General features: G+C 38.9%; 1 protein-coding gene across 5 annotated transcripts in view; it reads left to right on the forward strand.

Moving 5' to 3' along the window:
• Positions 1-10,008, forward strand: part of LOC133568424 (dipeptidyl aminopeptidase-like protein 6) — a 287,193-nt gene extending 277,185 nt beyond the window's left edge. For 4 of the 5 annotated variants that reach the window (XM_061920338.1, XM_061920336.1, XM_061920340.1 and 1 more), the window contains exons 13-24: positions 30-137; positions 217-308; positions 388-435; positions 519-631; positions 4,655-4,879; positions 5,024-5,093; positions 5,184-5,433; positions 5,500-5,602; positions 8,786-8,841; positions 8,920-8,992; positions 9,066-9,139; positions 9,198-10,008. In XM_061920338.1, the coding sequence (XP_061776322.1) occupies positions 30-137; positions 217-308; positions 388-435; positions 519-631; positions 4,655-4,879; positions 5,024-5,093; positions 5,184-5,433; positions 5,500-5,602; positions 8,786-8,841; positions 8,920-8,992; positions 9,066-9,139; positions 9,198-9,344 (1,359 nt within the window). In that variant the 3' untranslated portion in view covers positions 9,345-10,008. The remainder of the gene's footprint in view (positions 1-29; positions 138-216; positions 309-387; positions 436-518; positions 632-4,654; positions 4,880-5,023; positions 5,094-5,183; positions 5,434-5,499; positions 5,603-8,785; positions 8,842-8,919; positions 8,993-9,065; positions 9,140-9,197) is intronic. The other variant, XM_061920337.1, reaches the window with a different exon arrangement.
• The last annotated feature ends 4,831 nt before the right edge of the window (positions 10,009-14,839 follow it).

Consider the following 14,839-nt stretch of genomic DNA (forward strand, 5'->3'; position numbering starts at 1 on the left):
AATATGAATGGGTTTCCTTGTACGTACAGAATGAAGCGCCACTGTTTTCCCATGATGGACACAAGTTCTTCTTCACCAGAGCAATTCCTCAGGGCGGCAGAGGAAAGTTTTTCCACATTTCTATGTCCACCTCCTTGGTAATTTCCCAATGCATTTTGTATTGAATGCGTTACTTCTGAGGTTTGGCGTTGACTTGTGTGACATTGTGGCCCCTAGCCCAACACGAGCAGAGACATACTGCAGTCCCTGACCTCGGGGGACTGGGATGTCACCAACATCTTGGCCTACAACCACCAAAGGAACCTCATGTCAGTTTTGCTGACTTGAATCCCATGCATGTTGCTCATGTCACCATGTTGGAGTGACTTTGGGGCCTTTCTTTTCCAGATACTTCCTGAGCTCAGAAGATCACCCCAAGCGAAGACACTTGTACAGGTTATGACCTTATACAGTGCTCATGTGTTATTACCTTATGTTATTATTATTAGCAGTAACATCCATGTGATGGTGTCTTACAGCACGGACACAATTCCTCCTTTCAACCGCTGCTGCCTGTCCTGCGACTTCAAGTGCGGCTACATGGACGTGTCTTTCAGCCATAACATGCACTACTTCCTGCTCAGCTGTAAAGGTCAGCGGCACTAAGCCTCACAAATCCTTTTTGCAACTTTGGAGATTGGTCCAACGGCATTTTTGTTATTAGGGACGAGCAGTAGAGAGTGGATGGATGGATGATGGATTATATTTTTTTTTACTCTAGAGCAGAGGTGTCAAACTTGTTTATTTTGAGGGCCACATCGCAGTTATGGTTTCCCTCAGAGGGCCACTTTTAACAATGAGTAGTATATGAATATATAATACAATGAACAATATATTTTTTTACGTAAACTGCAAAAAAAATCTCAATTTGACTTTAAAAGCTGGCAACTCAAGTCACCAGAATTGTACAGTAAAAGCAGTGGGTTTTTACGGCATATAAAAAATGTAATAAATGGAATGGAATAGAAAAACAATACCACTACTTTTAGCGGTAAAATTGAAGCAACAGAGCTGCCAGTTGTTGTTTTTACCGTAAGGTCTTGTTGTTTAAGTACAGTATTTATCTGTATTTTAACCAAAAATATTTTTGGAACACATAAAATAACATTTTGATAATATTTAATTTTAAAAGATATGCAATTGCATGTAGTTAGGGCTAGGTGATACAGCCTTTTTAGTAATATTTCGATATTTTTAGGCCATACAGGATATATATATCTTAATATTTTGCCTTAACCTTGAATTAACACTTGATGCACATAATCACACCAGTATAATGATTCCATGAGTTTACATGAAAATATTATTGTTCATACTGCATTAATATATGCTCATTTTAAACTTTCATGCTGAGAGGGAAATTACAACTAAGTCAATTTACCAAAACTGTATTTATTAAACAGTTATCACGCAGTGGCACAAACATCCATGTCATTTCCTAAACAGAAAGTGCACGATTGTTTGACATTTTAAAACATGCTATTAGTGCACGATGTCACTAAGATGATATATCAAAACAACACTAAATTAAAGTGCTCTTTTTGTACAGAACGCCACTACAATAGTTTAAAACAAATAAAGTGCACTTTTGTGCATGATGTCACACAATATATTTCAATAACTGTCAAATAAAAATGAGCTGCATAATAGGAAATCAAACAGTGTATGTCCTTCACTATGTGGTAGGTTACTGCGGACATTATCTCCTTGTGTTGTTGTGGAAATGGAAGATGCAGGCTCAATTGCGTCAGTGCTGGTTGCTTGGGCATTATGTGGGTATGGTACCGGCCGAGATGTTGACATTCAGAGTTTCAAGCACTCTTTAATCTCTAGCAGATGACTTTTTAAATGATGCTAAAAATTAGTAGTGCTGTTACTTTTTGTAGCAACGCTTTTGCCGCATACAGTACTGTATTACGGTTGTCTGTTCAACATTTTCCCACTTGAAGCCAAACCACCGCTAGACAATGGACCCCGTGCTGTTTTGCTTGGGATGTCATTATTCTTCCTCCATTGCACCTGCCACAGAAGTTAGCTGCCACAACTAACTTTACCTAAGGTGCATTCCTCTCTGCTCTTTGAGAGCGCATTACGTTCCACGCGTGACAGTATGTGACGTATGTAAAGAGGTGTGCTAGTTTTATCTCTCTGTGAGGAGAGACAAAAAGAGCACAAAACGCCTGTAGGGTAATGCCCGCAGCCAAAAGCAACTGCGTGAGAATGTATACTCGAATATCACGATATAGTCATTTTCTATATTGCACAAAGACAAACCCGCGATATATCGAGTTTATTCGATGTATCGCCCAGCCCTACATGCATGCAGTACAGGATTTGAATGTCAAAAAGTAAAGAACAAATATATTTAGTAGGAAAAGATTAAGCATTTTATTAACACATATTATTTCCAGGCTTTCGCGGGCCAGATTGGGCCCGCGGGCCTTGAGTTTACTGTTCCGTTTGGGAACAGTAAATTAGTTTTAGTCTACAGTACATAGAAATAGTTATTAAATTATTTTATCATACAAATTCAATATGTAAATAATATAATAACCCATATACAAATATTTATACACGATAACGTTAATATAATTGAAGTTTGTTTAGTTTTTTCAAACAAAAATAAGAGGTGCAGTAAGTTAGTGCGGAAAAAATATTTTTTAATGATAATTATTCGAATTCTAATGATAAACTTGTGATATTATGTACTGTATACAATATTACTATTTATATGAATAATTATCATTTTTAATTTTTCATCACGTTTTTAGTTTTGTAATAGTATGAAAAATCTGCATCACAACCGGTTTCCACATTGTTAGATAAATAAATGTTTATCCTATCCTAATTTTACAAATAATGTCCTAATTTTACACTAATACAAGATATTCATGTTAAATTACTATAATATCATGTACATGCCACCATAATTCCTTTTACTAAAACTGGTAATTAAATTATAAAAAATAGGTGTACAAAGTTCCTGTTTTTTGCCATTCCAATTCCAATACAGTAGTACCTCAATTTATGAGCTTAATTGATTCTGTGACGGAGCTCTTAACTGAAACCACTTGTATTTCAAATGAACGTCTCCCTTTGAAATGAATTGATCAATTAGTGCTTGCCCCTCCCCCTCCAAAACAGCACCATTTTAACATGTAACATGCCCTTTAAAAAGAAAAACTTTTAGATAATAAAAACTATATTAAAAATACAACAGAATGTACTACTAAAAACTACAGTAAATTTATGAAGTAATGTAATAATAATGTACAACATTATTCTTGGAGAGTGAAGTTCTACGGTATCTCCTTCCAGCTGCTTCTTTGTCAAACACACCATCAGCGGCTTTTCCATGTTCTATTGCCGTTTAGAAATGATGAGGTGCAGACTAGCGTGCACCTCATAACAACAGCTCTCTGCTGGAGCTGTTGTTCCCATGACCCAATTTCGGATAAGCGGTTGAAAATAGATGGTGACTAGCGTGATATGCTTGAATTGTTTCGCCAAGTTGGCGACACGCTATGTTTCAGATAATGCTTCTGCAGACCTGGGCAAAAATATGGCCCGTTATGAATTTCAATCCGGCCCACCGGAAGTTTTATGTATTTTTTTTACCCTTTTAACATCAAAACTGTCGCCGCCGTTATGATGTGCAGTGCTGTTTTTAAATTACGTAACTCTTGAAATAAAGAAAGTATTTCAATGGTTGAAATCTGTGCTTTTGGGTGTTATACGACTTATTACGGTAATCCACGTCACAGCAGCTCAGACGAGGAACAAAGCAGAGTGGGCGGGGTTTGTTTTCAGAGCAGCCAGCCCAAAACGCATGTGTCAGAAACAGATGCGGAAACAAATTTTTACATAATAGTATATTTTATTGTAGGTGTATACTTTGCATTCATATTTTGCTGTTTTTTACATTTTTGGTTTGTTTTGCTTGATTGTAAAAGATACACAATTATCAAGGAGCTGGTCTTAGAAGTAAAAGAGGAGCGACATTCATATGTTGTTAAAATTCAGTGTTTTATTGTTCATAATTAAAGTTGTAAATCGCACTTTCTTTATTTTAATTTACATTTTAGGTGTCCCATTCAGTAAAAAACTATAAAATTCCATTCCGTTTTGTTGAGGTGGTCTGTTTTTATAATTCTATCGGACATTGTGACTTTTGGTATTAGTGTTCCTGAAAAAAGGGACTCAAACACACATACTGTACAGCAGAGTTTTACAGCTAAATGTGTACATATAATTTAAACACACATACACTTTTGCCCCCCAGACACATTTGTTTCTCTCAAAGTGGCCCCCCAAGTCAAAATATTTGCCCAGCTCTGTGCTAGTGAGTAAGACCAGATGTTTTAATCGGGTCTTACGGAGTTCATTTTGACATTTTCTATGCCAACTAATGGCGGGGATGACATTTTTGCTTGCAACCTAAAGCATAACGATCAACCAAGAGGCAGCTCTTATCTCAAAACACTTTGAAGTTGAGGTACCATAATAGCGTCATCAATTATATAATTTGTCATAACATAGTTGTGGATTGGATCTCATGCAAGTGTTCCTAATGTTTTGACCAGTAAGTGTAGATATTCTGTGGGTTCTTCTACAGGGCCTGACATTCCCAGTGTGGCTCTCTACAGGACAGAGGACAAACAGAGTGAGTTATTTTACCTTAGACAGGTCTTCTTTTCTGACAAACGGCTGTTCACAGCTTGCGTTGTGCTCTTGCGTGCAGAGTTGTTCGACTTGGAGACAAACGAGCACGTCAACCACACGTACCACAACATGCAGATGCCCATAGTGGAGAACAAGAACGTCACCATTGACGACTACAGTATGTTGTTATGAATGTGTTGTGTACAAACTAGGGATGGATGTACCACTACTTTGTGTGTGTGTGTGTGTGTGTGTGTGTGCGTGCGTGTGTGTGTGTGTGTGTGTGTGTGTGTGTGTGTGTGTGTGTGTGTGCGTGCTGCAGCCCTCACAATGCAGGTTCTGAAGCCAGCTGGTTTCGTGAAGACAGCCCATTACCCGTTACTGCTCCTGGTGTGAGTCTGCGTGTTCACTCACGTCAGCATCTGCTCTGATTGTCTAAAAACACATCAAACTAAGTGACTTCCTGGTGTCTCTTTTGCCAGCGACGGGACACCCGGTGGCCAGATGGTGACAGAGCAGTTCCAAGTGGACTGGGCCAGCGTCCTGGTCAGCAGCTTCGGTACCATCGTCATCCGCTTCGACGGCCACGGCAGCGGCTTCCAGGGTACCAACCTCCTCCACAAAGTGAGGGGGAGGCTGGGTAAGCTGGAGGAGAGAGACCAGCTGGAGGCACTGAGGACCATATCCAAAGAATCGTATATCGACAAGTCTCGAATGGGAGTCTATGGGAAGGTAAAGCTCGATGAGTTATTGTCCTAAATACAAGCAAATAAAGCTTTATTTAATTCTTGTGTGCAGGCCTATGGAGGATACTTAGCCACACTGCTGCTCAGCTCCATGGACTTTAATGAGCTTAAGTGTGGAACTGCTGTCTCACCAATCACAGATTTTGAACTTTATGGTATAACCTTCCATTTATTTTTTATTTGTACTGACGTCAACAAATCACAATTCAATTTGATTCTCAATTCAAACCAATTCCGGCTGAATATTATTTACTTAAATTATAATATAAAAACATTTTCAAAAGAGGTTACATTTTACTAAAGCTCTACCTTTTGACCTAAAAAAGTTTTTTTTGTTTTGTTTTTTTAAGCGACAGAAAATGTTGCTACTATTTAGAATCGTGATTGATAAGAATTGGGATTGGGATGTGAATTAATATTTCCCAGCACACTTTCTTTTTAGAAGAGAATGCATGCAACTAATCATTTATTCGCTAAAAAACTATACATCAAATTTTAGGTAAAAATCTATTTTTGATTTCCCTAACCCATATTGGACCAAAAAAAGCCCCCTATGTCAGCTATAGCTGAGCCAAAGTGTTGGACGATAGTGCAAGAAAGACAGAGCATAAAAAAGGATCGCATAATAAAAAAACTAAAAATTAGGTCAACAGGTGCCAAATGCAGCTTTAAATAAATATTGTATTTTTCCGACCATAGGGCGCACCAAATAAGGTGCACTGTCCTGAGAAAATGAAAAGATTTTAATGGGGAACCGCACTTTTTTTGGAATTTTGCCCATTGTTCACAATCATTATGAAAGACAGGGCGGATGGATTTTTTTTAATGCATTCTAACTTTTTAATATTATCCAATAAATACCCATTCAAAAAGTGCCAACAATACTCCATTTATATTTCATGATTTGAATGTTAAACAAGTATTATTGATATTTATTTTGTAACTGTTAACGCGGACAAACTATTTATCGCAGGGCTGTGATCACTTCTAGTCTCCCGATGTTTACAACATCGACTGATCAGCTGCTTCCTCGTTTCCATGCTCCCTGTAAGATTGTTCTATATCATAAATCATGCATCTCACCTGGAAAGTAGAGGATTGAGGATATAATCCGACAAGTAGGGACACTTTGACAGCCAATTTAGCAGCTGGAACTGGCGAGGACAACACGGAAAACGCTTATCCCCCCCGGTCTCCAAACCTGTTTCTTCTCAAGGATTATGAGACATTGTTCACCTAAATGGGAATATCAGAACATTCTATCAATCTGCATCCTAATGACAGCAGACATTGTACAGTAGGTGATGTTTTATCATATTTGTTGGCTCTGATAAAGTCTGCATTGAGCAGAAATCAGTGATGAAGACAAAAAAAGCAAACGTGATGCATTTTTAAATGAATGCACTGTGTAGGCTTAAAATGATCAAATTATGTCAGAATAAATGTAATTATAAATGTGTCCGTTACTACATTACATAAAGTATATACTTAAATTATGTATATTAATCCCAAATGGAGGGGTTTTGATGTTTTTTAGGGGCTCTATAGGCAGAATTGAACGGCTCCCGTAGGCTTCATTGTAAGCAGACTTTTGTTCGAATTTATTTAATAGCTAGAATTCTTTTTTAAATCTGTCCGTTGTCATGTCTTTCCCAATGATTGTTAACAATAGGCAAAATTCCCCAAAAAAAGTGCAGTCCCCCCCTAAGTATTCCTTATAGTTCCAAAAATACAGTAGGTCTAAAGTTTAGTCTTAAATAAATGTAAATCTGTGATGGTCCATAGTTCAGCTGGTAACATGTTCCAAAACTCTGCGTCTTCTTACTTCCTTTCGGACATGTTGTAATGTGAAACTGTAAACATATTTGAAAAATCCCTATGTTGTTATTATTTGTTTTTAATAATCATTGTTGTTTTGTTTTGGGTTTCTTTTTCTTTCTTTCAACATATGCAATAAAAATATTTAAAATACAATACAATACAAAGTCTGGGACCAGCTACAAAGAGACCGATCACCCCACTGTTTAAATTTGGACCTGGAGACCTCCAGCTGCTGTTGGTTGGCAGACCGTGGCGTTGGACTAGGGTGATGGATGTTTACGAGCTCACACAAATAAGATGGAGCAGTCCCGTGAACTGCCTCAAAAACAAACATTAAAAGTTTAAAATCGACTCTAAAACAAACTGGAAGCGAGAACTGGAGTGATGTGGCGCTGTCGTCGAGTGTTAGTCAAGATTGGAACTGCAGCATTTAGTAGCAGATGAAGACAATATACAGATGACTGGTTGACAGCATATAGACTGACAACATTCACACTCACATTCTATATGGGTTGGCCCTGCGATGAGTAGCGACTTGTCCAGGGTGTACCCCGCCTTCCGCCCGAATGCAGCTGAGATAGACTCCAGCGACCCCCCGCGTACCAAAAGGGACAAGCGGTAGAAAATAGATGGATGAATGGATGGATGGTTGACAGCAACATACAGTACAGGCCAAAAGTTTGGACACGCCTTCTCATTCAATGTGTTTTCTTTATTTTCATGACTATTTACATTGTAGATTGTCACTGGAGGCATCAAAACTATGAATGAACACATGTGGAGTTTTGTACTTAACAAAAAAAGGTGAAATAACTGAAAACAAGTTTTACATTCTAGTTTCTTCAAAATAGCCACCCTTTGCTCTGATTACTAATTTTGCGCAATCTTGTCATTTTCTCGAAAAGCTTCAAGCACACCTGTGAAGTGAAAACCATTTCAGGTGACTACCTTTTGAAGCTCATCATAAAGTAGGCGATCACGCCGTAAACACACAGAGAATCCTCTGTCCTATGTGTGTTTTTCAACATGTATGGACTTTCAAAAATAACAATTAGTAATATCGTCTATCTAGCAATATCCATCAATTTTCTACCGCTTATTCCCTTATGGGGGCGCTGGCGCCTATCTCAGCTACAATCAGGCAGAAGGCGGTGTATACCCTGGACAAGTCGCCACCTCATCACAGGGCCAACACAGATAGACAGACAACATTCACACTCACATTCACACACGAGGGCAAATTTAGTGTTGCCAATCAACCTATCCCCAGGTGCATGTCTTTGAATATCATTTTATAAATTTACAAGCTGATGTGAGACTTAATGGGCTGATGGAAACAAATTCAATTGATGCATTGAATGAAAAAGATGTGTCCAAAAATGTTGGCTTGAAATGTACATGACATTGCAGTAGTCAAGGAAAGAACTGATGAAAGCATGAAGAGTTCTTTCAAGGTCTCGTTAGTTCTCTTACGTTTTACTTATGTGTGTATTGTTCTTGTCTTTTCCAATCAACAGCATCAGCCTTTTCAGAACGATACCTGGGTCCAAAAACAGACTCCCGAGCATACACGGTATCTCATTTTAACGACATGTCTATCAATTTTATCAGCATTTAACATGACCACCTCTCCTCTTGTTGTGACCCTCAGTTGGCCAATTTAGCCCTGAGAGCAGGTCAGCTGATGCAGAAGCAGTACTTGATCATCCACCCCACGGCAGATGGTACCTAATGAGTCTTTTTACTCTCCTCAAGCTTAATTTTATAACCGCGCTTTACATTTCCTTTCCCACGTAGAAAAAGTTCACTTTCAGCACACGGCCAAGTTTATCAACCATTTAATCAGCGAGAAGGCCAATTACACTCTGCAGGTAAGTTTGATCAGGTTTCAAATGGACCAAACTCTCCCTTATTTGCGGCCTTGATCAGATTTACCCAGATGAAGGCCACTTCTTGCACGGCGATGACACCCGGCAGCACCTGAGCCGCTCATTGGTCAACTTCTTCGTGGAGTGCTTCCGGCTACCGGAAGTGCTGAAGGACGAAGAGGAGAAGTTGGATGAGGACAACAGCTAGACCGGCCATGGGCGACCACAACTAACACACGCAGCACAAAATGCCACACCCAAACAAAGTGACACATCTGAGCACACTCGGAAGTGCCGAACCTGCATGTTGTGATGGGTGTCGGCTTACGTAACTCCGTTCCTCTCATGTCCTCACTTGCTCCAGATCATTGGACATGTTGTTGATGGAGTGCGCCCTCTGGTGGACACATGCTGACATCCATGAGAAGGACTAAAACAGCCACTAAGTACACTCACTGGGCATTTGATTAGGTACTATCTCATAATATCCCATTCAAAAAGATAATGCACAGTTTTGATTGTTTCTAATGTGGTGGTTTTGTCATGAAGCTACCCTAACATTTTAATATTATAGTCATTCTCCTATAGATTAAATCATATATATATATATGTGTGTGTATACATGTATATATATACACACACACACATATATGTATGTATATATATATATATATATACATGTGTGTGTATCTATATACACACACACATATATTTATGTATATATTACATACATATATATAATTATATACATATATACACAAACCCCGTTTCCATATGAGTTGGGAAATTGTGTTGGATGTAAATATAAACGGAATACAATGATTTGCAAATCTTTTTCAACCCATATTAAATTGAATGCACTAAAAAGAAAAGATATTTGATGTTCAAACTCAAACTTTGTTTTTTTTTTTTGCAAATAATAATCAACTTAGAATTTCGTGGCTGGAACACGTGTCAAAGTAGTTGGGAAAGGGCATGTTCACCACTGTGTTACATTGACCTTTTCTTTTAACAACACTCAGTAAACGTTTGGGAACTGAGGAAACTAAATGTTGAAGCTTTGTAAGTGTAATTCTTTCCCATTCTTGTTTTATGTAGAGCTTCAGTCGTTCAACAGTCAGGGGTCTCCGCTGTCGTACTTAAAGCTTCATAATGCGCCACACATTTTCGATGGGTGACAGGTCTGGACTGCAGGCGGGCCAGAAAAGTACCCGCACTATTTTTTTTTACGAAGCCACGCTGTTGTAACAAGTGCTGAATGTGGCTTGGCATTGTCTTGCTGAAATAAGCAGTGGCGTCCATGAAAAAGAAGACACTTAGATGGCAGCATATGTTGTTCCAAAACCTGTATGTACCTTTCAGCATTAATGGTGCCTTCACAAATGTGTAAGTTACCCATGCTTTGGGCACTAATGCACCCCCATACCATCGCAGATGCTGGCTTTTGAACTTTGCTTCAATAACAGTCTGGATGGTTCGCTTCCCCTTTGGTCCGGATGACACGATGTCGAATAATTTCAAAAACAATTTGAAATGTGGACTCGTCAGACCACAGAACACCTTTCCACTTGGCATCAGTCCATCTTAGATGATCTCGGGCCCAGAGAAGCCAACTGTATTTAGTGACAATGGTTTTTTTAAGTGTTCCTGAGCCCATGTGGTGATATCCTTTAGAGATTGATGTTGGTTTTTGATACAGTGCCGTCTGAGGGACTGAAGGTCACGGTCATTCAATGTTGGTTTCCGGCCATGCCGCTTATGTGGAGTGATTTCTCCAGATTCTCTGAACCTTTTGATGATATTATGGACCGTAGATGTTGAAATCACTAAATATTTTGCAATTGCACTTTGAGAAACGTTGTTCTTAAACTGTTTGACTATTTGCTCACGCAGTTGTGGACAAAGCGGTGTACACAAAGCAAGCTGTGAAAGACTGAGCATTTTTTGGGAGGCTGTTTTTATACCCAATCATAGCACCCACCTGTTCCCAATTAGCCTGCACATCTGTGGGATGTTCCAAATATGTGTTTGATGAGCATTCCTCAACTTTATCAGTATTTATTGCCACCTTTCCCAACTTCTTTGTCACATGTTGCTGGCATCAAATTCTAAAGTTAATGATTATTTGCAACAGCAAAAAAATATTTATCAGTTTGAACATCAAATATGTTGTCTTTGTAGCATATTCAACTGAATATGGGTTGAAAATAATTTGCAAATCATTGTATTCAATTTATATTTACATCTAACACAATTTCCCAACTCATATGGAAATGGGGTATGTATGTATATATATATATATATATATATATATATATACATATATATATATATATATATATATATATATACATATATATGCATATATGTATATATACATATATATACATATACATACATATACAAATATATATATAAATGATAAATGGGTTGTACTTGTATAGCGCTTTTCTACCTTCATATATACATATATATACACACATATACAAATATATATATATATATATATATATATATAAATACACACACACACATACATACATGCATATATAGGGATGTTGTCGATCTGTGGAGGGAATACTTCAAAGACCTACTAAATTCACCTACACGTCTTCCAATGAGGAAGCAGTGCCTGGGAACTATGGGGAGGGCTGTCTTATTTTTTGGGCTGAGGTTGCCTAGGTAGTTAAGAAGCTCCTCTATGGCAGGGTGTAGAAGATCCAGCCGGAGTTCCTTAAGGATCTGGATACTGTGGGGCTGTCCTGGTTGACAAGACTCTACACCATTGCGTCGACATTGGCGACTCTGTATTGGCAGACCAGGGTGGTGGTTCCTCTTTAAAAAGGGAACCTGAGGGTGTGTTCTAACTATTGTGAGATCACACTCCTCAGCCTCCCCGGTAAGGACTATTCAGGTGTACTGGAGAGGAAGCTACGCCAGATAGTCTAACCTCGGACCCAGTAGAAGCAGTGTGGTTTTTGTCATGGTCATGGAACTGTGGACCAGCTCTATACTCCCGGCAGAGCCCTTGAGGGTGCATGGGAGTTTGCCCAACCAGTCTACATGTGTTTTGTGGACTTGGAGAAGACATTCAACCGTGTCCCTTGAGAAGTCCTGTGGGGAGTTCTCAGAGAGTATAGGGTATTGGACTGTCTGATTGTGGCGGTCCACTCCCTCTCTGTATGATGGGTGTCAGAGCTTGTTCCGCTTTTCCGCAGCAAGTCGGACCGGTTTCCAGTGAGGTTTGGACTCTGCCAGGGCTGCTCTTTGTCACCGATTCTGTTCATAACTTTTATGGACAGAATTTCAAAGCGCAGTCAGGGTGTTGAGGGGATCTGGTTTGGTGACTGCAGTATAAGGTGTCTACTTTTTGCAGATGGTGTGGTCCTGCTGGCTTCATCTGGCCAGGATCTTCAGCGCTCACTGGATCGGTTCGCAGCCGAGTGTGAAGCGACTAGGATGAGTGAGCATCTCCAAGTCTGAGTCTACAGTTCTTACCCGGAAAAGGGGGAAATGCCTTCTCCGATTTGGGGAGGAGATCCTGTCCCAAGTGGGGGGAGTTTAAGTACCTCAGAGTCTTGTCCACGAGTGAGGGAAGAGTGGATCGTGAGATCGACAGACAGATCGGTGCAGCATCCACAGTGATGCGGACCCAGTATCGATTTGTCGTGGTGAAGAAGGAACTGAACCGGAAGACAAAGCTCTCAATTTACCGGTCGATCTACGTTCCCACCCTCACCTATGGTCATGAGCTTTGGGTTATTACTGAATGGACAAAATCACGGGTACAAGCGGCCGAAATGAGTTTACTCTGTCAGGTGGCGGGGTTCTCCCTTAGAGATAGGGTGAGAAGTTCTGTTGTTCAGGAGGAGTTCAAAGTAAAGCTGCTGCATCTCCACATTGAAAAGAGCCAGATGTGGTGGTTCAGCCATCTGGTCAAAATGCCACCGGTAGGAGACCCCGGGGAAAACCCAGGACACGGTGGAGAGATTGTTTTCCAGCTAGCCTGTGAACGCCTCAGGATTCCCTGGGAAGAGCTGGTCAAAGTTGATTGGGAGAGGGAAATCTGGGCGTCTTTGCTCAGAATAAGCGGAAGAAGATGGATGGATGGATTATATGTATGTGTGTGTGTGTGTGTGTATATATATATATATATGTATATATATATATATATATATATATATATATATATATATATATATATATATATATATATTAGGGCTGGGCAACGATTAAAAATTTTAATCGAAGTTAATCGCACTTTTCTCTGATTAATCGCGATTAACTGCATTGTATACGCAAAGCCCAATAATGAATTCAAAAGTAGTCTGTAGTGCACCTTTAGTGGAATATTCTCCCACATGAACAAAAGCGCCAAAACATTTGTTGTGCAAACACAATTCAAATCAGTACTTGTTAAACAGTAGCAGTTAAATAGCATATTTTATGAAAATCAACTCAAAAAATGTAAATACAAACATTTAAGCTTATTTCCACTGTCAGGGTATTTAAGTTATCCTGTTTGTTATGGAAAATACATATAATCTACATACAAATCTCTGAGCCACAATCATAACATCCGAACAGGCAATTTCTGAGGTAACAGCAGGAACATTTTTTTTATCAGGGATTTTATGTTTAAAAAACCTATATTATAGGTAGTGGGCTGTTTTAGGGATTTTTTTACTAAATTATCCGTAGTAGCAATATTAATAATGTTGTGTTTATTCTGCGTAGTGCACTTAAAATAATTATGACCATATCTAGGAATTGATATGATGGGAATTTTCCGATTGTTTGCTTGGTGCTTTGATAAACTGAACGCATCATATACATGGTACTACATTGTGATGTTATGAGTCAGGGAAAAAAAGAACTACCCTACCCAGCATGCAACAGGAGTGACGAGCATGCGCGGTAGCCCGGTATAGGATGTGTCGCCATGACGGCATCTTGTATGTTGTGATATGCACGCTCTGAAAGCAAACGTTAAGAACTCAGCCAACACGCCTCGTCTGCATTATTCATAAATAGACAGACAACACATATACTCCGCTGCTTCACAGGCCGCTGGATGTAGCCGGCAAAGTATTCCCATGCTAGCTAGCCGGTCTAGCAAGCACGCGTCATTCAGTCCAAAACGGCCCGATCTATCCACATTCAGAATTGTCTGGCGGTAAGTGATCCCGGAGTGACCACGCTGTAAGCCAGCCATGAAATTTGCAGAATTGTCCGGTATTTTTGCCAAATGTTCCATCTTTACCAACAGCCCCTCCACGCCGAAGCCCGTACGGGCGCCGCCATCTTTATAAGAAAAGGCGTTAACAAAATAAAAGCATGTAAACAACATACGCAAATACGCGATAAAATAATTGTCGGCGTTAATAGATTGATGAGTTAACTCGTAATTAACGCATTAATTTGCCCCCAATTTATATATATATATTTCTTAATACATATATATGTATGTATATATATATATATATATATATATATATATATATACAGATATAGATATGTAGATATTTATATATATATATCTATACAGATATAGATATGTAGATATTTATATATCAGTATATATATATATCAGTATATATACACAGATATATGTATATTTATATATATACACACACACACGTGTCTATATATATATATATATATGTATGTATAAGACATACACACATGTATACATACACACAA

Source organism: Nerophis ophidion, linkage group LG14, assembly GCF_033978795.1.
Source record: "Nerophis ophidion isolate RoL-2023_Sa linkage group LG14, RoL_Noph_v1.0, whole genome shotgun sequence".
Taxonomy (NCBI): domain Eukaryota; kingdom Metazoa; phylum Chordata; class Actinopteri; order Syngnathiformes; family Syngnathidae; genus Nerophis; species Nerophis ophidion.